Source organism: Neodiprion pinetum, chromosome 1 (assembly GCF_021155775.2).
Source record: "Neodiprion pinetum isolate iyNeoPine1 chromosome 1, iyNeoPine1.2, whole genome shotgun sequence".
NCBI lineage: Eukaryota > Metazoa > Arthropoda > Insecta > Hymenoptera > Diprionidae > Neodiprion > Neodiprion pinetum.
Window position 1 is genome coordinate 34,680,582 of NC_060232.1, and position 22,938 is coordinate 34,703,519.

The following is a 22,938-nucleotide window of genomic DNA, read 5'->3' on the forward strand; positions in this document are numbered from 1 at the left end:
ACATTAACTACTTTTCCATAATGAAATATTACCTTCCTGAGTTTTGCACCTGCACCGGAATTTCCTGATACTGCACAATTAATGCGCTCAGTGATTGATCGGGCGATGAAATATATCTCGTGAATTTCCCTGCTCCCGATGCGATGCACTCTTTCAGCGATAATTAGCTCACGGGTACTACCTGCAGGCTATACGATAATATCAATTACAGGGCGTTAATTAAAGGCCAGTATCAGCGGGTGTATTGTTTCGCAATTTAAACCGGCGAGCTAGTTTTAATCGAGAAATTAGCAATTTCGTTATTCGCCGTAGGTGCGTATCTACATAAAACTATATTGTACAGGTACACGTATAAATTTAATCTGTACACTGTACGTACACCCGCCGTTATACGTCAAATCTGTGATACAGTGAAGCCTGCAGCTACTGTCCGCGATGCCGGAGCGACAATAATCCTCCGTGGATCTGTTTATTGTATCAAAGCAGCTTAATTACCCTGCACTGTCAAGTCCGAAGATCTCTGAATCAGTTTGTCGTTCGAATAAACGGCTTTATACACCCAACATATCCCAGGGATGTAAATTCACCGCGAGATATCCGAAACGGTACGTGCGGTGGCATATTTCGTGCCGCACGTCCTCCTGCAGAACTTGGCGATGAAAGCTCAGTTTCTATTTCACGGTACTCAAAGTCGATATACACGCCAAGCCCGGCGAAGAGCTGGCCAATAGCGAATCCAATGGAGCGAAGAGTTTATAGAGCGTGCACGCGGCAGCGGCTGCAAGCTCACGATCGGCGGCATCGGAGGTTCGTCGGAAAGCCATTTGTGCGGGACTCACGGCGTGGGATCAGGGATACCGTTTGTTTGGTTTTTGCTTCCCTGCTTTCGCCGTTCGCCAAATTTCTCGTAAAGCCCGTGGCTCGCTGAATTATTACGTCGAGTCGTTCGCTCTGACACGAGGCGGTTTCCACAATAGTAGGGAGTATTAAATTCGATGCTCGGAACGAGGCTACCCTCCCATCGGATGATCGGCTTACGATTTTCCAGACCTATTCGTAATGTCTAGTCCGCCTCGAGACAGACGAGCACATAACGCACAGACGCGTCTCCGGTTCGAGCTCGACCCACATCCGGAAGCGAGGAGTTTTTGTCAAATGAGGCGCCAGTTTCCTTAGGGAATCTTATACGGACTCGGTCCTCCACCCTTCCATATATCTCACCCCCGAACGAAGGCGAAAAGTTTTGTTTCGCATTCGATGCGAATACAATTCAGAGTGTCTTCTGAATCGAGGTGTTTTTATAGAGACTCGATGTGATCGATGGATGTTTGGAAATCGAGTTCGTTTTATCGTTCCAAATCTGACATCATGTTCCTCCTTTTTACTATCGTGTCCGCAGCATACACCCGCCTCTTTCTCGAATCCCGGAAACCCCGTAGTTCAATTTTGTTTTCCCAATCCTGCCTCGTATACGGCGATTTTTTCTTCTCCTTATTTCTCTTTCTTTGTTTTCCCGATCCACGAAAACATGCGGCGTCTCGCATATTGATCGAACCGAACGGCGTAAGTTTAACCCTGACAAACTGGAAAGGTAAAGATTCAGTCACGCGATTTCTGTTATTCAACGTCCATGGAAGGTGGATAATTTCTCAGGCCAATGAGAAACACCAAGATTTCACGAACGACGGATATTTGGCACAGCTTTCAAGCTAATCTTCATTCGTCGGAAATCGATCATTATAACCGTTCGCGTTGTTAAGCTTCTAGGACTCCTCCAGGTATATCCTACCCGCACCAAGGTGATTAGCGGCGAAATAATCCCCGCCGGATGAGCCTAAATCGTTCCTCACAGAATAATACTATGCCAATAATTGGAATGCCAATTAGGAAGCCATTGCACATATTGCTTCGAAACACAGCCGGAACGGATATCAACGGTGGTTGTTCCCCTGATTCACTCTCAGCGAAGAACGTTGAATTGGCGCGTGATACGTCGGACTAATTACCAAATTAATTAGCACGTCGTACCACCTGTTTGAATTTTACCTACAGGTAAACCTCGCGATCTTGTAACAACCGCATTTCCTGTATACGTATACTTGGATCCCACAAATTTGTATAACTTTTTTCCCGTTCGGTCGAAGAGCAGAGAGGTGCAGGCTAACCTTTTCCACCCTTCTCCCTCCTGTTTCAGCCTGGGTTGGAGCCCTCAGCGCCGCCGTGTCTAGGGGTTCGGCGCCCCTCGTCGTCGGCGCCTGTCGTCGAGGTAGCACGCGCCTCACGGCCGTCATCGGAGGTCTCGTTCTGGCCCTCGCGTCGCTCTTCACTTCTTTCGCTGTTCAGATGCACCAGGTTCTCCTGAGGTGAGTAATTAGCGCGGTCTTGATTTCGTTGCGGCTAACTTTCCGCTCCGAGGTTTTTACGAGGGGAAAATAACAATCGAGACTTGAATCAAACTGTCAGCACAACGCAGTGGAAGAGCAGGATCGATGTTGGTACATACGTTCCGAACGTGAAATTTGCTTCGTGTAAACATTTGTCGAAGCGTTAAAATCCAACAGGTTTGCGTGTTGACTGGAGCGAATGGCGATGGGAAACATATACGAGGGACGAAGTTGGGCTTTGATTTGTGACAGGTAACAGACCGACCATTGAATGAAAGTCGTTGAGCCGAGTGGCAGCGTTTGGCGTTACATTTAAGTCGGGGTGTATTTGTCGCAAAAGTTTCCTGAATGAGCTCAATTCACGGGCTGCCTGCGGGATGCTGATGAATTTCGCGCTGAACATGGCGTACTTGTGGATCGTGTACAAGCTAAATCCATCCGCCGAATGCAGGTACCGCCGTTAGTTGGAAACAAAACTTACTTCGTGCTCGGATTTAGTTGATGAAAAGTAAAAAAACAAGGGGAGAAATATCGCTGCCCAGCGGGTGGGTTCATGACATGCAAATACACACGTACATGTTTACTCTAGGTAGAAGAGCAGTGGTTTAAAAATTTGAGAAAAATATTCAGAACCCCCGGGGCTGGGGCGAGAAAAAGCTCGACGATGACGTGAAAAAAGTTTTCTTCTCACGGGGCCTCGTGTCGAGAAACTAATGGGTTTTTCAGGGATCCTCGTATAATCAAGTGACAACAAGCGCTTGTATAATACGGAATATCTCGTCGTAGCTGTTTTTACTCCAAAGGTCATCCGGAGCTTGCGGACTTTTTAATCGGAAGGGGAAGGATTATTTTTATACTCGGTGACGAGCGCGAGTCGACGTTGACGTAGGTGGATGAAAATCGGTGCAAAAAAGTTAAAGAAAGACAAATACAAACCGTCCCGCTTGACCTGCGTCAACTTATGTCACGTTCTACAGTTACGGACTCGTCCTTGGCGCTGGTGCTGGTCTGGTGAAGGAAACGGCCGGCCTCGTCCTGGGACACTACTTCCGAAAACGGAGGGAATTCGTCGAGATGGTCGTGCAGGCCGGAACCGGGGTCGGAATTGCCCTCTTCAGTGTTTTCTACAGGGAGGCCGTTGGGTGAGTGGAAACAGAGATTCAGATTCTCCGCAGAATTGCAAGTCCTGATTATCCTGCAGCAAGGGAGGACACGCGTGTGGTTCGATCGATAGCCGACGATTTTGTTCAACATATACACACTGCGTGAAACGAAATTCATTTCGGTTGTAATTTGCAGCCGTGTTATATAATGCCTTAATTCGGTAAGAATTATGCGGGAGTTAAATCAGCCAGAGCTATATATCCAAAATGCGAAATGTTACTCGGGTAGAATAATATCGCTTTGCCGAGTAATTTCATTATTGGAAAACCATAGCTTCGCTTATCCCTTACGTATTATACATACACATATCTATACTCGAATGTACGCGGCGGGGTTTTCATCTCGTTTCACCTGATCGCGGATGGGCATCTTACCCGAGCTTTTTCGTAATCTCTTCCCTCGGCGTAGAATCAAATCTCCGCGTTTGCATCACCGTCTTCATTATCATTCGATTTTCATTGTTACATTCGTTCAGCTGAACAGAAAACGAATTTTGTTCATATTTGCGATGCTGATTTGACCGAATTGACAAACGCTGAAGGAGGCAAAAATTTATATGACGAGTGCTTCGAGGGTCAAAATCGTGCGCTTCATCTATCCATTATATGTATGCCCTCGTCGTTTTAAAGCTCGATCGGACAGAAGCTTCGTATTATACCTATGTAGATGCGTACCGACATCACTCGCGGCGGTACATGCGGTGAATCACGAAGCGATAATAATCTCTCGTTAAATAACCTCGTATCTCGATCAACGCCACGTATTAAACATCCCTCTAGGAAGTTCTAGCGTTGTCGGTGCAATTTTTACGACAGTCGTTGTTGCAGAGAAGTGGAAAATATTTATAATCTTGGCTGCAGCATCTGCAAGGGTGGGTTTACGCGTTCGACGCGACGAGGTCAAAGAACGGCTCGTTAAATTCATCCGATAAAACATTTCCCGATATCACATCGTACAGGGTTAATTACACAGGCGTTATAACCGCGTATCGGGTGTCACGCGTGCGGACCGTGTCGTTTGACGATGACGCGTATCGCCGTGGAGACCGAACGATATTCAGCCACTGTGACCTATAAAACGCGCGAGAATTGTCACGACAAACACCCGTCGAAAATCAAATATACACACTCGAGGAAATATGGTGGCTGTATAGTAGGTATATACCTATGTGTACGGGAAATGGTAGATGTACGGTGATAAAATTTCCAATAAAAGAAACGCTGGTTTCCCGTATAACGCATGCGTGTCTATCGATATCGGTATATTTATACCTACGTATTGTACAAGTAAGTACATACCCAGATACGTGCGATGCGCGTGAAACATGCCTATAACGTTCGCATTGGAAACCTGACGCAATGCAATCTGTAAGATTTCCTGTACAAAACGGCCTTCTCGTAAATTTACATTTCACACACCGACTTCTTCGGTGTAACTAAATTCATTCTTTTTACCATCCCAAAAATTAAGCGCGTATACATAGTACACGTGGTATATTATATGCACATGGCGGTTATGCGGATTTAGAGGTAGGTTTTTATTTTGCCGATATGGCGTTAAAAACAACTTTCGTCAAATTGAATTTAAATATTTGGAATGTTCATTTTTTAGTATTCCAGACGTAAAAAAATCACTTCTATGTTACCACTTTCACCACTACAATAACTGTCGCCGGTATTACTACCAAGTATTATTGATATGCCGTGAAAGCGTTGTGAAATATGAAATGCTATGGTTGGCCGGACACCAAATTTCTAATTAGTTGCCCCGCTGGCATGGAATGTCATATTTTTTATTGCAAATTGAATTTCATTCTGAATCAGATTGCTCTTGATGTGATTGAATTTTGAAAAACGGCATAAATTTGCAGCATGAAACACACGCACGCTTTCGCCCCGCGTTGCCTATTCATTTGCGCCGTCCTCGCTTCGTTAGGAGGTTGAGATAAATTTTCGGCAGCAGATTCGACAGTCGGGTTACAATGGTCGTTCGACGTTTATGAATATTCATATTCCTTTATCCAAAACAGTCCGTCTTAGAGGGACGGGGTGCAAATTCTGAATTGGAAAAGTTCCGAAAGCTCTAAATTCCGAATTTTTTACTAGCGAAAGTCAAAGTAAAGAAATCAAACTTTAACGAAATATGAAAGTTTCTAATGGTCCAAAGTCCGACACTCAAAGTTCCGAAGGTGCGAAAATGAGAAAATTTAAAAATCTGAAACGTCGAAATTCCAAATGATCGAAGATTTTCAGCTCTATGAATTTCTGGCTTGGAGATATTTCACCACTTTGATCTTCTTTGTTCTGGATTTTCGATATTTTCACTTTCGGAATCCTGGTAATTCTGATTATCGGTTTTTCTAATTTTTTATACCCACTCGTTGAGTAAACTACGCTGGGTGAGTATATTTAAAATTTCAAAATTTTACTCCATCGAAACTTTAGTTTTCGGAACTTTGTTCCATCGTAACTTGAATTTTCGAAATTTAGCATTTCGAAACTTTTAGCCGTCGGATTTCCAACCATTCGATACCTCGTTGTTCCGTAAAAGTTTGATTTCTTTACTTCACTAAGTTTCACCGCCATATAATTCGGAATTAGACGCTTTCGGAACTTAAGCACCGTCCCGTCTTTGACTCGGGGCTAAACGCGCTCGTCGATCGTAGCCGCATCTGCGCGGGGGAATAATCGAGTCAGGAAATTCGATTTGTTGATGCATCGAGCGGTTTGTAAAGGATCGCTGGAGATTAATGCAGGGCTTGTCGCTCCGGGGGCTTTTGCATCTCTTCCTCCGCCTGATTGAGAGTCGCAAAGCGTGCTGCATCGCAGCCAACCGTCGCTGTTGACACCCGCGTTTACCCGACGTCGGACCGACGCTTGAGCTGCTCCACTCGCTCGCTCTCGATCCGCCAACGTCCAATTTCCCCGCCGCGATAAACGCCTGCTTTCCCATTACACCATCGCGCGCGTTTCCATGTCGATGTCTGTATAGGAACGAAGATTTCTGGGAAAAGCCACGGAATTTCGTTCTTCTCTTCGCTAAAATATGATAATAGCGATGAGAATGTTTTTTTCATCAATTCGGGTTACAATCCTGTACAGTGTTCGATATCGCTTCAAGTTCGTGCCTATACACACACATCTCAATTTCTCGTCTGTAAACGAAAAACCAAAGAACTTCACGACTTTTCTCACACAGTTTTCGAGTTATTTAATTGAAATGACGGAAATTTAATTCTAGGTACGACAGTCAAGGGAATTGCTTGCCTCAATCGTCATTTATCCATGCGTGGAATTATAACGACATTCCGAAAGTAGAGAACTCAGTTCCTACACTGAAACGATTTCTACATCCAATATACATTACACATAGAGACGAGTTTACGGAGATAATTTTCAAACGGATTTCTTAAGAAGCTCCGTACTTCAATTACACCTGAACCATTTCAGGAGCGATTGTTTGTCGGGATTTAATATTGAAAAGTATAAAGTTGAAAATTTACTCGGACTCGAACGTTAATTGTCACGTAGGCCGCAGATCGTGCAATTCGAAGGCCGAGTTAAGCGGCTAATTTTTAAGAAAACCACGAAAGCACTCAAGGAAGGCTGAAAGCTCGAGGGGTGATTTAAGTCAGGCCTCGACTTCGGTAAGAATCTCGCTCCCAACTCTCTGCCGTTAAACGGGTATAATTTTCCCGGGCAATAGGGGGGTGATTTACATTTCAGAGTGTTGTACCTACTCCCCGAGGAGAGAAGACGATTACCTACCAAGGTCTGTATGCGCGGCTTGCGTAGCGACGTCGTCACACCTGGTGCATCGTGCACTCGGAGTTTCCCGGTGCAATGAAGTCCCCGATATGAAATGAAACCTGGCGTAGTGAGGACGATCAACACAAACTTCCGTAATTGCCGACTAATGAAAGCTCCGAGAGCCAACGGAGCGCGCGGCAACAACGACCCTGTCCAACTTTCGAGCTTTGATATTGCCTTGTACCGACTCCGTTCGCGATTCTCGGTTCCCTCCGCTTTTTGCCCGCCGCGTCCCGGCTTTTCTCTCGTCGAATGTAATAACTTAATTATACGGAAGAAAGAATTCCGCCGGGCGGTTTGCTTCTGGTCTTCGAGAGTAACGGTAATATTGCGGGTAATGGACGTCGCTGTGCGCCGCGTTGATACGACTTATATACGTTCCATTTGTCATTTTTACTCTACCTGCGTACGCGGGTACCGGAGACGTCTCGTTGTCGCATCGCGTAGCCTTGTTGCGGGGAAGGAGAATCTCGTTAAGGGCACCGTTTATCCGAGAACGACCCAGCCTGATGTGCGCTTATTATTGCCGGTTCGGAGTCGATTTTCTACCTTTGTCTTCGCCCCGGCTCAAGTATTACCCCACTAGAGGGAAGTATTAATTCTACCCGCGCTCTAAGCCTGCCCGGTATTCCGAGGCTCGAAAGGCTTTTCATGTCAGTCGTCTCCGATTATGTATTCAAATCCTTTTCATTCAAACTTGAACTTCCGAAATTCAGCTTGCAGGGCATGAGAACCGAGCACGTGCTTTTCATACGTCCACATTTGACGGTGACAAGAAAGGAGGAATTAGAAAGAAAGGAAACGAGGCTCTCTGCATCCCCTCATCTTTTACCGAAGCGAGTGTGCAAAAATCTTTAAAACCGTACATTAGAAGTTTTAATCAAGAAAATAGATCATCGTACTTACAATTAGAAAAATATCGATTTTCTCGGTAAATGTTTGCAGCATGGAAAATTCCAGTTATTAAGTTTATCCCCTTGACTTGTCAACAAAGTTGAGTAGAGGAAATCTCGTATCAATATTGACAGTTCCAAGATCGCTTTCACCGTACTTTCCAAACATTTCTGTGTCCGGATCCGACCGTTAGACTTTGAGTTCGCGTTAGCTAACTTCCATGACTAATAGAAGTAGTTTACCCTCGGTTCGCGAAGAAAACAGGCCTCGCCGTTTCTCGTCTTTAGTTTCGTTTTCGAGAATCATTCTTCCTATTCCTTCGACTGGAATACACCGTACACAACGATCTCGATTCAATAACTATATTAGTTCGTGATTGTTTACAGTTTTACAGAATCTCTGACTTAAGCGAAGCGGTTTTGAATTTCGAAACGTGAGGTCATCTGCTCGTTCGCCACCCACAGGTCGATAAAACTTCTAAAACAGCCAATTCGGCCGATCACGTTTTCACCGGCATGACTCCGGGAGTAGCTTTTATCTCGAATCTTGCCCTCGATCCATCCATTAGCGCCGAGCCATGAGTTATGCGGTTAGATAACGTCGGAAAGCTGTGACACGAGTTAATTAGCCGCGTCAAAAAACATCGGTATTAAAACATGACCGTTCGCCGTTAAAGGTAGTGAAATATTTCCCTCATATATTTTCACCGAGATTGCACGGACGGCTTTGAATTGGATTCAACCCTCCCTCGGACTGTGTCTAAAATTTCGGACACCCACACGGCCGTCGCTCTTCGCGCGTGTAGATCGACGACAGTCGTTACCAAGCGTTCCTCGTTTTCGACGAAAGGATATCCCGAATCCTCTGCAAGCTTAACTTCTTTGATGTATTTTTTTCCTTTCTGTTTTCCGTACAGGAAATTAGGCTGGAGATTGGGCCTTCAGTCTGTCACTGGGGCCCTCTCCCTCGCCTTTTTCTTGGGCCTCGTCTACAGGAGCGCCTCTCTCTATCATCCTCAGCGCCGGGCGATTCTCCACCTGAAGAACCAGCAGAGCAAGGTCAAAGAGCGGAAGCCCGCTCTAAGAACGCCCCGGCAACCCTTGGTCGACCTAAGTCCACTGGGGAGTCGACCTGTCCGGATGTTGATGCTCGCCGCGGGAGCTGCCGGCTTTGGCCTCTACTCGCCTGCATTTTACATCGTGAGTTCAACTATCTAATTCCGATGGGTAAATTAGAGGCAGGGTAGGGTTTAATTTTCACAGTCTTATTCAACGATATTGACCTATTTGCACATTTCAATTTTCCTGAATCTGATCTGATTTTATCTACATTGACGGATCTGCTTGTGTGGGAGTTGAAGCAAAAAAAAAAAAAACATCACAGAGAGATCGGCCAAGTTTCGTGTTCGACTTTTATTTTATAGTGTTGTTTTCGAGAGTCGCATTATACGTATGCGCTTTAGATGCGGAGTAGGATGTAAGTTCAAATTCGCTAGAAAAAAATACGCCTCAAACTTTCTTCTTGTGTCTATAATTTGACTTGAAATTTCATCAGCAAATATACTTATCAAACTTGTGCAATTTCTGAAGTTGGATACTTCGCGGAACTTGTAATCTCGTGTTTTTTGCGTCTATTCGTATACGTGGGTGCAACAATATTTGAGAGCTAAAAATTTAATTTGATTACGGCACACCGAAGAAAAGGATCGTTTGGATCGACGAAGACATTCTTGTAAGCAGCGAAGACAATATTTTACTTCACTTAATCAAATCGTTCTTGAGTAAACGAGATATTACTTTCTGATGACAAATATTTAGTTACCTTGAGCAAACCGTCGTCATTGCCATTCGCAAAAATATCTTCATTGATTCAAACAATTATTTTCCTCCATGTATCAGTGAATAAAATTTTGCTTCAATGTTACGATTGCCATGTTGCGTTATAAATTTTTGAATAACCTTTTACCGCAAGGTTAAAGAAACTCACAGATGATTACCAAACCTGTCAAAGCAACGCCTACGTATATAAAATCGGAAGGATAAACATCAATTCAAATTGTAACGAGAAAAAGAACAGTAGAGAAAAAAAATAAATAAATAACAACAATAATATACGAAGGAAAGGTTTAAAAAATATAAAAATGTTAATTGATCCACTTGGGATTACGCGCGTTCCTGTATTATTATTGCACAGGACTAAAATCTCAATGAATACATAACAATCTTACGACTTCGTTGTAATTTTATACACCCTGCAGGGTTAATACTGTGATCCCAGCCTTAGCATAAGCTCCTGAATACCTAAAATCGTAGCGAAGGTCCGCCGAACCTTTGCCGCGGGATATCGCGTTGCAAATTACCCACACAACCAACGATTCAAACTTCGCAATGCGGCAACTGGTCCTGATTCCAGGCTCTCCAAGGATACCAGGACGGCCTGGAAGCCAGCGCTCTGGTCCTGCTTCAGACGTGTCTGGGTCTTGCTGCTGCGCTCGGCTGTGCAGGATGGGGAGTGATCACGGCCAGACCATCGGCCCAGTGTCTCGTTTCGAGGCAATACTTGTGCCAAGCCGCGCTCATCGGTGTCGGTCAGTATGCGGTCCCTCATCCAAAAATTCTTTGTCCCATTTTTTCAAGAGAGAACGGTCGCTGCTCGCCGGATGGAAGACAATGCGCCCCGTTCGTTGAAAAGGGGAAAACAGGGAGGGGGAAAATTGAGGGAAAGAAAAGGAAGTTTGCCGAAGAGGCAAAACAAGGGTACTTTTTCCGATATTAAACGTGCTCGTGTTTCGGTTGCTTGGGACCATTAGCCCGGGCTCTTTGCAAACACTCGGATAACTTCCCCTTTTCAATCTCTCCGCATCCGCTTCTGCCTGCAGCTTCCGGAATCCTTCTTCACCGCTATAAACTCTCGGCCTGGTTCAGAGCTATCAACCCCCTGCCGTTGACCTCGCGCGGTAATGAGATTCCTGCGTAAACAGCCCCCTGTCGCCAAACCCTCCAACCCCTTTCCTCGCTCGAGTTTTGGCCTGGAAGTGTCATTAGTGATTATCACCCCTTCGCCAATTGACTTTAGCGGTGGAATTCTATCGACTCGACTTCCCGTGCTAACCTCGTTAGACTTTGTTCTTCGATTCGACATTCCGGGATGCGGTAGCGGACAGATTTCACGGCCATTCGGGAGATTTGATTCGGTATTTTCACCTTTCGCAAATTCATGATAAAAACGTTGAATTCCCCCGGGTGTGATGTGGATAGAAAGGAATACACGGTTTTGAAATAATATCATCCCGCACGAGAGATTTATTCGTGCCGTCTATTCGGTGAACTTCTGTTCACATATCTGTATAAATAAATTGGGTCTATTTGGTAGAAATATTGAAACGTGCGGTGGAAGGGACGCGAGGGGAGCCGAATGACGGGGGGAAACTTTGGCTTGGTGGGCGAAGTGAACCGCTGATCTTCTTCGTTTTTTATAAACCGTTTCCGATAGCGTCGTGGATACGCGAGGGATTCGGTAAATTTGCGTTGACACCCGGTGGCTGTATCGATAGCGTTAAACGATCGACTTTACGCGGGAGTAAAGGTCGAAAAGAAAAGAGAGCGAGATGTCCAAGGGCTGACGGAGGCTCGGGAGAGCGGCGAGAATTCGGATGGAACAAGAGAAGCCGGGATTCGACATCGCTGCGGTTTTACTTGTTGATTCGGCATTCCCATCCGAATGTCGAATCTCGACTGCGGTCTGCCAACCAGCTTAGCCCGTCTTGCCCTTCAACGACCCATTGAAATGGTAATTCTTCTTCCCCCGCATCGCCGCTTCGAGAGGATAAAATCGTAATTTATTTTCACCCCTTCAGGATCTGCAGCTTCTCCGCTTCTTCCGTTTCTGGTGTCTTGATTCGCTTCCTCTCACTGCAGCTTCTCACGTTCTATGAGCCGAGATCTTACTTACCTGGAAGATTTGCACTCAGCCATTTTCTTCTCTTAAGTTATGAAGCGGTAACGGAGATTCACTTATAACCCGTCGCTTCTTATATAGGGGAGAAAGTTCGACGCTTCGTTCGCGTGTTATAGGCCCGTATCTAGTGAAAGGATGATTTGTTAGATTTGCAAGCTCGGGGGTAGCTTCAGGATTCACACGCCGAAATGTTACGCATACAGGAGTGTAAGAAATAGCGATACCGATTCGATTTTAGTGGTAAGCAAGAAGCTCCGAGAGCCTCTTGCCTTCCAAAATAAAAGGAACGAGCAAATCTACGGATGTGGTTGAAATGAAAGGAGAAAAACCGTCCACCACACAGGAGAGAGAGACTGAAGTCAATGCTTTTCGTCCTTTATTAGATTAGTCGTGCCCCGGCACGACACCGTCGCCGATCCTTGAGCACGAGGCTCGTTAGTGGAGTAATTCCTTTACGCCTCATGACACCGAAGCTGGCTGTTCAAGGTAGCCATTTTTCAAGGGAAAATCAGGGGAGCGCATTCGAGGATAATACAGTCGTTTGAAAACAGCGTTTAATTGTTTAAATGCAATGACAGAACAGGTATTTTATTAAAAGACAATTCGTCATACATGTATACTATAATATGCCAAAAAAAAAAACTTTTTTTCAAACACGTATCAAAATTTTGGAAGAGCATCTCAAGTAGAATATGTCAGCTAAATATAAGCTCTTAATATTGATATTTAGAGGTGCCTGTTTTATTTTTTCCATTTTTCATTTAAGTAACATGTCAAAAAAAATCGGAAAATTGTAGAATCTTTTTTCTCTCGTAAATGGCTTAACTTCTCAATTACCTGTATGCAGATTCTTATAGAAAATTTCGCGCTGTATAAAAATGTACTGAGATAGTATTTTCCTAACTCTAACGGATTAAGAGATATTCAAGACGACTCGATGTTTATGTGCGGATATCTCCATCGGCACACCCTTATGTATACCCGTGTTTTTGCAGGCTACTGCTGCTTGTCATGTCGGCTCATTAGATCCTGGATGTGTATAATCGGAGTTGAAATGGTGAATAGAATAGGAGAAATCCGACCGCAGAAGTTGCGAATAAGTTTCAGTGCGTGCGCGCGGCACCAGCTAGACTGAAACCACTAAATATTCAGGGGTTGGTTAACACGCTGCAATATTCAGCAGCCATGCACAGAACAAGTAGGAAAAAGTGGCGAGTGGGAAATAGAGAATGGGAATTCTTTTCACTCCCGGAGCGAGTGCTTGGCGATATGGGATGCAGTTCGGGGGCGAGCGAGTCGAGTGCGCGAAACTTGCAGTTTGCACCTCACGGTTTTAGCTTCCACTCGAGAAGAAGGAACCGAGTTCAAAGGAAAAACTAACGCCCGCCTCGAGGTAAAACCCGACGTTTTTCAGTCTTAAACGAGGTCCGTCAGTCACTGAAAATTAACCTGCGAACTCAGGACTTGACGTAAAAAGCAATGAAAGATTTAAAAGATCAAATAAATTATCACTGTAACAATTCCTTCGACATTCTCTTGATTATACCATAGCGATTGCTCAGCATGTGAAATAACCACCTGAAACGTACGTTCTTTTGCAGTTGTATTTTGAGGGGAGAGGCATCCGTTGTAAATACTTTGCTCTTCACCTCGCGTCGCCTAATCTGCTGATCTTTAGTTCCGTTTAGTTTTTAATCTGGCCTAATTATCCTCATCTAATCGATACATCGGGCAGCGCGCGTGCGGATGATTGGCTCTCATTTCCATTTAGTAAGACGGAGAAATTGGGGATATTGAGGGCGGTGCTCGATTCATAATAGAGGCTTTTTCCCTCGGCTCTCCGCAATAATCAAGCGAGGGGGACTGGCTGGACGGCTCGGTGTTTTTGTTCGTCACTACTCGCCGGTTAATTGTTGTTATCGAGCCCTCGGGGTGGGAGGCCTGGAAGCAGGGGCCCAAATGGTCCTCGAACAGTCTCTCACAATCAGTGCTGCCGCATATAGGTAGGTACTTGCTCGGAGTACAATGCCGCGTCGCGACGTCGCGAGATTCCCGCAGTTGACGAGGCGGATGGCGCCGGAATAAAAAAACGTGTTGCGTCTTACAAACGGCTTTTCAAAAACTCGGTCAGCAGCGTAGAAACCGTGTGAGAAAAATCCTGGGGCCACTTGTCAATCATCCACAACTGTTGTCCTGCCTCTGGTACTCCACCCTGTAACGTTCAATTGCTTTGACTAATTACTAGGACGACCAGGATGCAGGGAATCGTTCAAAGATAGTTTAAAAACAACGAAATCAAATGAAGAATGACGATAGACAATTTTATTCGTGCGAAACAAAATTACAGAGTATGAAGGATGTCGTTACCATTTCATTTAGGTGTAAAATGCTCCGAATCTTATACATTGACCCCGCGGATCCTTTGAATATACCATGTTGAAAAACCGTTTCCCTCGAAAAGCATCAAATGTCCATAAACAACTGCTTCCTAATGCAATGGCTGGGAGATTTGCAACGAAGATACGATAGTGCGAGGTACGGAAAGCCGGGGCATTAGCATGGTCGATGGCTTCTCCGGCTTCCCCCCATCGCTCCAAGCTCTGGTTGTCCCTGCCTCCCGACTTGTCTCCGTTCTTTTTTCACGTCCCTTTTTCTTGTTTTCTATTTTCATCCTGCTTATGTACCTCTTACTTCGGCTTTGTTTCGTTACGTATAACTCGCCTCAGCTGCTCTTAGGGGACCGTTGTTACACTGTCTAATAAAACTTTCCCTCGCTCTCTATTTCTTTCACCAATGCCTATACAGTATAGGTATGTAGATACGCGTAATCTCGAGTTCGCGCTGCGTTCAACGAAACCTTTGAACTTATGTACAGCTATCGTTGATTTGCGGTACGTTCACCTTTATCATACGATGAGATCAGACTATAACTTTCCATTAAAGAGTTCCGAAAGGTAAATCTGTCGACGGCTTGTCACGACGTTTATTGCAAGTCTCGGAATTTCAAACCGTACGCAGGAGATTGTTGTTTTAATTAACCGATCACGCGTGAAATTTTGATTTCTAGAATTCGCAATGTCGGAGATTGCGAAAATAACCCGAAAGCTGTGGATTTACAAAACTGGGCGACACGACGCCCCGTCATTTTGATCTTTTTCATCTCTGCTTTCCGTGTGTCGAGCTGTTTCGCATTCATTTCATTATTCTACCTCACAATCAGTATGCGAGGCTACTCTCATCCGCACGTTACGTACAATTCCGTCGAGACTTACTGCTTACCGAGCACATTTTACTGTTTTATTTGGAACGAGCTTTTCAAGAACTTTTTATGCAAATGGTGCTGAGTTTTTTTCATGCATATTTTCATGCATACATTATCTTTTGGATCTTTTATTTTTTGGATTAAACTCGAAGAACGGAACGAATAATTCGTTGCACCATTTTGTCCGGCCGGAAATCGAGTCATGCGCTTGAAGCGATCGGCGTAGGTAAAGGAATATTCATGCAGGCATAGTGGACTTTGACTCCCTCAACCTGATCCTTTATACATGCAATAACCATGAATCGCGTTACTTTTGATCTTTGAAGTACCGAGTCTCCGTTGGTTATATAGCTACTGTAACGAATATGCGGCTTGCCTGGAACTTTAACCCACCGTCCGACCTCGCAATTTCATTCAGCTTCCCGCAGAAGGTGTATCTGATCACAATTAGATCATGGCTACTCTACAATTTCCCACTACTCTACATTCCAGTGATATTCAGAAATTACACGACATGAAAACGTCTCACACTTTGGATCAACGAACGGGAGTTTCAATTCGATTTTTCCTTTACTCCAAAACATGTAACGAACGATGTTGATTCTGAAATGAAAACTCTTTCACTCCTGTCTTAAAAACTTGTATTAAACAGAATTCCGTTCGAATGGTGAAAAAATTTTGTACCATAGAAAGAAAGATGACGAAAAAATAAACGCTGTTGCGAGCTTTAAAAATATTCTTGGTCAATGTATGGCAAAGCATCGACGATCACTTTGATGTTCGGTAAAATCAACAGAAGGCAAGGTCGGACGGTTGTCGAAGTTCCTCGAATCGCCAGAGTCGAATTGATCCGCGGATTGGAAACGGATTTGGGTATAAACGTGATTGGTTTAAGCTGTGGCACAGGTGGCACTCGGCAGCGTTCAGGGCTACCATGGCCTCGTTCTTGCTTCCGGACTGTACGGAGCTTCGCTCGGTGGCGTTCTCTACTCCCTGAAAATGCTGGCCCTCGAACGACTCAGGGCGAGACACTTCTCCAGGGCTTGGGCCCTGGTTCAGGCCGCCGAAGCCTTGCCTATTCTTCTAGGAGTTCCTCTGACAGGTCAGTATGATATTTAAACATTTTCCTGAGTAAGAGCACTAGATCAATAAGGATAGATATACCGATTGTGGCCACCTTAGAACCAGTCGTGGTCTTACAATTAGTTTTATCCAATTCTGATCATATTCATTACGTACGTGTGAGCGGAGGTTGTGTACACAAGTGGTGCAGAGGTGCTTCGATCTACGTAAACACTACGATTTTTAATTGATGTAGTTCTAACGATAAGTATAGGAGATTTTGTTTAAAACTTAAACAACGGTGTATTTCAGTCACGAGTTCTGTAATTCAAGAGATAAGAATACAATTTAAGAAATACAGAACTTTATGAGGGTGGCTCCAAACGGTACAATGACTAGAAATAGCGAATTTACCCTATATTTTGACTCTTCCATGGTTAAACTTAATCATGTGAAACGGAACATCGAGTCTCTGAGAACTCGATACCGTGACCGTTCTACTATACTGCCATTCTACTTTTTCACACCAACTCATGTCCAACGATATTATTGTCCTTGAAAAAAGGCGAACGGCGAAAGCTCCCACCCCTTACTGCCGCGCGGGGACTCTGAACTTAAACTGAAAGCTTTTCCTCTGATCCATAGGTTACATGAATGCGAGCAGCCCGCGGGTCGGCTACTACGCGTGTACCCTGAGTTCGCTGTCGGGGGCGGCGTTGCTGTTTTTAGTAGGCTGGGGGCGACACCCGTCTTCGCCGGCTTTGGGACCCCCACCCCCGCCCTGCGCCTGCCCGCCGCCCCCGAGGCCCCGTCTCCCAAAATCGCAGAGTTTGCACGTGCCGCTGGCCATCGACGTAGATGACGACGCGATTCCGCAACCGATGGAGCTGCCGGGGTACTTCCACCCCCATTTTCACGGCACCCTCAGACCGAGCAAAAGCTACCCCGAGGGCCTGAGCTACCCGGAGTTTTACCGGACACGTCCCAGGGCTCATCGCGACGTCACCGTCATCGAACAAATTACGACGAGCGTCTGAAGCCCCTCGCCGAGTCTTATACTTAATTAGTCTCTATTAAGCGCCGGTCCGCCGTTTACGCCCGTTGGATGGGAAATTAACCAAGGCTGGGAGAGTGTGCTTCCCGCGGGGTGTGTTAAGCAATTCACGTCCGCCCGGACTTCCGGCATTTCATTTCACTAATCACGATCAATGACCAGGATTCTTCGCGGTTACTTACCTCAAACGCCCTTGCTCATGGATAATTTATGATTGTTTATTAATCGTCGGATTGAATGTCAGAACACGTCGAAGGGAAACTTCGGTCGTCTAGGCATGTCCTAACCCTCGTCGGCTACTTCGTAACGGGGTAAAATTATGTGCAAGAAGTTGTACCATCCGTGGGACGATTAAGGGTTGGAATTATAGCCGGTGGGTTAATTCGTCCAACACCGTAAAGACGCCCCTTGTTAGTCGAGAGTGACGTAACGCGCAGAATCGTTTTACGGTCCGTGCAATATTAATGGTTAGTCATTTTACTCACGACTTCCCCTTGTACCGCGTTCTAAGAACAGCTGCTACATTTTATTCAGTTTTCTTAATTTCTTTGTCTTTCCTTTTTCCATTTATATAAACTATTTCGTAGCCGGTAAAAGCGTCGCTGTGTACGCATGCAGATTGTACGTGTATAATACCAATCTCGAACGTAGATTATACGTGCGTCACTTGACATGAATCATTTTTTACACTTTTTAACCGTGGCAGAACAAGGCGTGATGAAAAATCCTCGTTGTTCGTATATATATGACGTGAAAAGTAATTAATAATTGAATCATATTACCGGTAGTATTTATGTATGTGAGGCATATTCTTATGTGCCGAAAATGCTCACGTATATAAATAACTTATACGCATATGAATTTTAAATTGATAATCCTTTATTTATCTACGAGAATATGGGAACAATTTTAAGCGGCCTGCCCCAAACGCGAAAAGTTTATCCGGTGTAGTTACTATACATACACATGTACGTTACGTGTTTGTAATTTGACTGCTTAACAGGTGAGATTTTACGATTCTACCGAAACTGGCAAGATTCGTTGATATAATCGTAGACATCGTGGAGCGAGACTAGGAAAGAAGAAGCTAAGAATGAGCTTCTTTGTCTTTAGAGATTTACAAATCGAATCAGCACCATGTATATGTAGGGGCGTGTAATGAAACATATAATTTTAAGAATTCATTTAATCAAACTGATCAATTAGTCGCGATTATTTATCTCGCGATGTATAACCTGTACATGTTTCAGTCTGCATTTTGAATCCAAATATAGGTGCATCAAAATAAGATTAATGAAGAATATTTCCGCGAGGGTCAATAAAACTCATCACTGATATTTTGAATTCTTTGCCTAATACTAATGAGCCGCAATTCTTACGTAGACTGATACGTATACGGATGCATTCGGAGATTGATAATCTGGAACAATAAGTAAATAGGTACGTGCGAAACAATCCGAAAGGGAGCCTACCTGCTAATTGCGTGAATCTCTCGACGAATATCGAATTGATTACCGTAATTTGAGGAATAGTGAACGGGATATCTTGATTTACTTTTATATCTACGATTACTAGTTGAACGAATGAAAAATAAAATTGTGTAAATTCTTTTTCTCTTACAAGTAAAACAGAAGAAGGTATAACGGTGATCAAATATCTGCGAATATATTACAGGCATAAATTTTTTCAACGAAAATTGTGATTCCGCAGTCCTGGCGACTAATATAATCGGCAGGTTGGTTCCATCTTTCTATAGAAAAAAATATACAGTATTTGTGTAATTTTTTTAAACTCGAAAATATAAACGAACGTTTAATTATATATGCGCGGTAGAAGAGATAGATAGAAAGTTTCGGAGCTGGTCTCCACGGGGGGTTTAATATATAGTATAATTTAATACAATTACTAGGTATGGACTATACATACAAAAAGGATAAAAAAAAAATTACATGTAAAGTTATTGTATTGTCAATATAGACTAATTAACGGTATTCCCGCGCATACGTTTGTATTATACGTATATGAGTATGATATACAAGTGATGATGTATTAAAAATTTTCTCGCCCGTTGTTCAAAGTATGAATTTTGGGTTTGTGCTGTGAAATTGAATGTATACTCCATTCCCAGGCCTGGCTCATTGTCAATTTAACGAATACGTTAAAATTCATGGGGAGAACCCTGCTCGCCATGTTGGCCTTGCTCGCAATTAAACCTTGAGAATGCAATAGGCAGCTCCTTTTTATCCAGCGATCGTGATTCGAATATCACTCGGATACCGAGATCACTGCCAACTGTATAACTTTTGGTGTAAAACGGATGAGAGGTTTGAAGTATGTGATGCCACTCGCCTATGTTCCATCATTGTTCCTTTTGACGAAACACGCAAGTGTGAATGCTGCTACCTACCTACCTGCAGACTAGGTACGACGTATCGTTGTAAAAAAAATTCAATTACTATCTGTATCGAAAAATAGTCGAGCGAAACTTGGAAATTTCTAGAATTAAGAGATTTTTTTAAATCCTATCACATTCACTACTTCGAGTTCTATACGATACTCAATTTTCGTTTTCACGTTGTCTTGATCTTGACGTTCTTAGCCCAGCTTCGACTTCTTGCTTATTGACAATCATCACCACATCTTAGGCGAACAGTCATTGTCTTGTCAAGTTTCCACCGACTCTGATTACGAGTCGAATTTTTCACCTGTCAACATTATATTGGCTTTAATTAGTCAAATGATAGTCGAATTCTCGTAAAGTGTGATGCCTAGGACAGAAATACACATGTATTGATAATTATCATCCGTATAAAATGCACTCATCAATCCAGATGTAGCTCGCAAGAGCTGCGATAGTTTTGCGACTAGACTTCCTAGCGGTTAACGTTGCAAGTCAATTGTACCTCTCATGATGATTTACGGAAGTCAAGTGTCGACTAATCTCAGTACCATAATATCCTTCCTGCAACCGCCGTTACGAGTAGGTGAACAAATTAAACGTGTAATATTGTTACGCATAGATACAGGTTACATGCGTTAGCTGATGAACCGCAGGGACAAATTTTTTGTAAGTCCCCGAACGATCGGTCAGCTTGTAGAGTTTATTTGATTTCCAGTGCGAGCAATGCTGGATAATAATTTCATACAACGTATAATTATTTCTAGAACAACTCCCAGTCAAGTTGAATGAATTTTTTTAAAATAAAAACTGAGTTTCTTTTCTTCTTCACCCGATCTGTGCATACAGAGGATAATGCTCGAATATCGTTGTAATACGGAGTAACTGCAGCTTTTCAACGACTTTTCGTACCCGAGCCTTTATTTAAACCTCTTTGCTACGCATATTCGAGCCGTGTATTCTTTAAGTAAGAGAATCGTCGGCCATACGGACTTTAATCACTGTAAATACATATTACTGTCGATTGTTTGAGCCGAGAGGAAGAAATGAATTAATAAAACAACATTCCTCCAGACAACGTCTGTCACCATTAAATATGTTTCTTCAGCTTTATAATGACAGCTGCTAATTGCAGCACGTGGGCAAATGCAGGCTATATGATCAAGCGACTCGTACACACGTCAATTGTAAGCACATGTCACTCTGCGATTAATGTATTCAGGTGGGTAAGACTATCGGATCGTATTACGCTTCTTGTGCAATATAACGAATTACTCCGTGAAACATCGTCTGGCTATCGTCGTGATCGAAAAACCGATTCGAACCTGATGATTTTGGATACCTCGAAGGTTAGCGCGTGATTATAGACGGTTTATAATGATGAAAACAACTGAAAAGAAAATGAAATGTGAAATCACCGTTTGTTTCCTCATTCACCCGCAATCGGTATGAATTTCATGCGGAATGAACAAGGGTTATTTGGGTATGACGAACGATGAATGTTGGCAAAGGTAGCTGCTATAGTATTATCGAAAATATGAATAATCTATTTTTTGAAGTTTTAGTTATATAGAACGTAATACTGAATAGAGGAAAATGGTATGCGTGTTACGATTATCATCGCATTTGTTGGATAACTGATTGAGATTATACATACAGTTGTGCAAATATTGTCGTATGCTCGTTTTTATTTGAGAATGGTCTGAAAAAAAAAAATGTGAAAAATTATTTCTTCCACGTTCTCGTAATCTCATTTCGGAGAACGTCGAGCAACTTCTATCCTTGGGCCCAATATCGTGTTATCGTTCACAAGCAACTTGACGCATTTGACGGATCGTCATAGTAAATGTTCGACCGATCGGTTGTATTTGAACGTAATTTTCGACGCTTGATTTCTGAAAAAAATAGTACTATGAATCATGTGAATTTCACGCGGTGTAACGGAAGTACTTCGAGCCTCGATATAGACGAATACGATTACAAGTTATATGTATACACGTAACGATATTCTATTGTTCGCGAAGTGAAAGAGTTATCCCTATACACGAGGTATACCTATGCGCAAGCATAAATAGAAGGTCATTCACCGAACAAGGCCACGAGCCCATTTTATCGCAATATATATTATAAAAAACATTAATGTATAATTATACATGTTAATGTTTGCTCGCAATTGTATAAACATGGAGAAGTTGGACCATCTATAGGAACATATGATCACAGCTGATTTGAATTACTTCGACCAATCGAACAACGTTCGTCAAATGTTTAAAAAACAAGTAGACATTTATTTATAGAACATCCAGAGGTCTCGCAGGCTTGATATTAAGATTCATTCCAAATTTGTGGGTCCAATAATTATCGGCGAAAATGATAATGCTATACGTGAAACACGTTTTACCGGCAAGCTGAATAAAATCGAGGACGTTCGGCGACCGCTTGTAATATATTTTTGACGTAGGCGTGGAATTTCTTACGAACTCGACGATGTCTAACAGTATTGTGCGTATACGTATAACGGGATTTAGGCATAGGTAGTCTTTATGATATACTCCAACGTAACAATTGCGAATAAATGAGAATAGTAATTGCACGTCCAGGTATGACCATGCGAATATTGCAGTAACAGGATTGCTTTGACCGGTCAGCTGCTATAAAATCTGTTGGAAAGCTTTGAGCATAGTATATTTATACGTGTGTCGTATGCCTGCACGCGTATATACGTCTAGATGTGAGATTAAAGTAATTGAAATAAATGGTAGATTTGCGATTGAGTTAAACAAGCCCGTAGACATAATATATCCCTATGTATAAGTTCCCAATGTAAAAAATTTATGGCTTATGGATGTTTGTATGCATATTGTACATACATCGGTACTCAAGGTAAATCAAAGGCTCATTTTTCAACTTCAGTAATTGCATCCGATCGATTATATTCAATTTCTCCATTCATT

At 43.3% G+C, this 22,938-nt stretch overlaps 1 protein-coding gene across 1 annotated transcript in view; it reads left to right on the forward strand.

Annotated features, from left to right (window-relative positions):
• LOC124210852 (monocarboxylate transporter 11) overlaps nt 1–21,738 on the forward strand; it is a 74,764-nt gene extending 53,026 nt beyond the window's left edge. The window contains exons 6-11 of the mRNA XM_046609297.2: nt 2,195–2,363; nt 3,362–3,526; nt 9,168–9,450; nt 10,664–10,838; nt 16,366–16,572; nt 17,178–21,738. Of these exons, the coding sequence (XP_046465253.1) occupies nt 2,195–2,363; nt 3,362–3,526; nt 9,168–9,450; nt 10,664–10,838; nt 16,366–16,572; nt 17,178–17,569 (1,391 nt within the window). The 3' untranslated portion in view covers nt 17,570–21,738. The remainder of the gene's footprint in view (nt 1–2,194; nt 2,364–3,361; nt 3,527–9,167; nt 9,451–10,663; nt 10,839–16,365; nt 16,573–17,177) is intronic.
• The last annotated feature ends 1,200 nt before the right edge of the window (nt 21,739–22,938 follow it).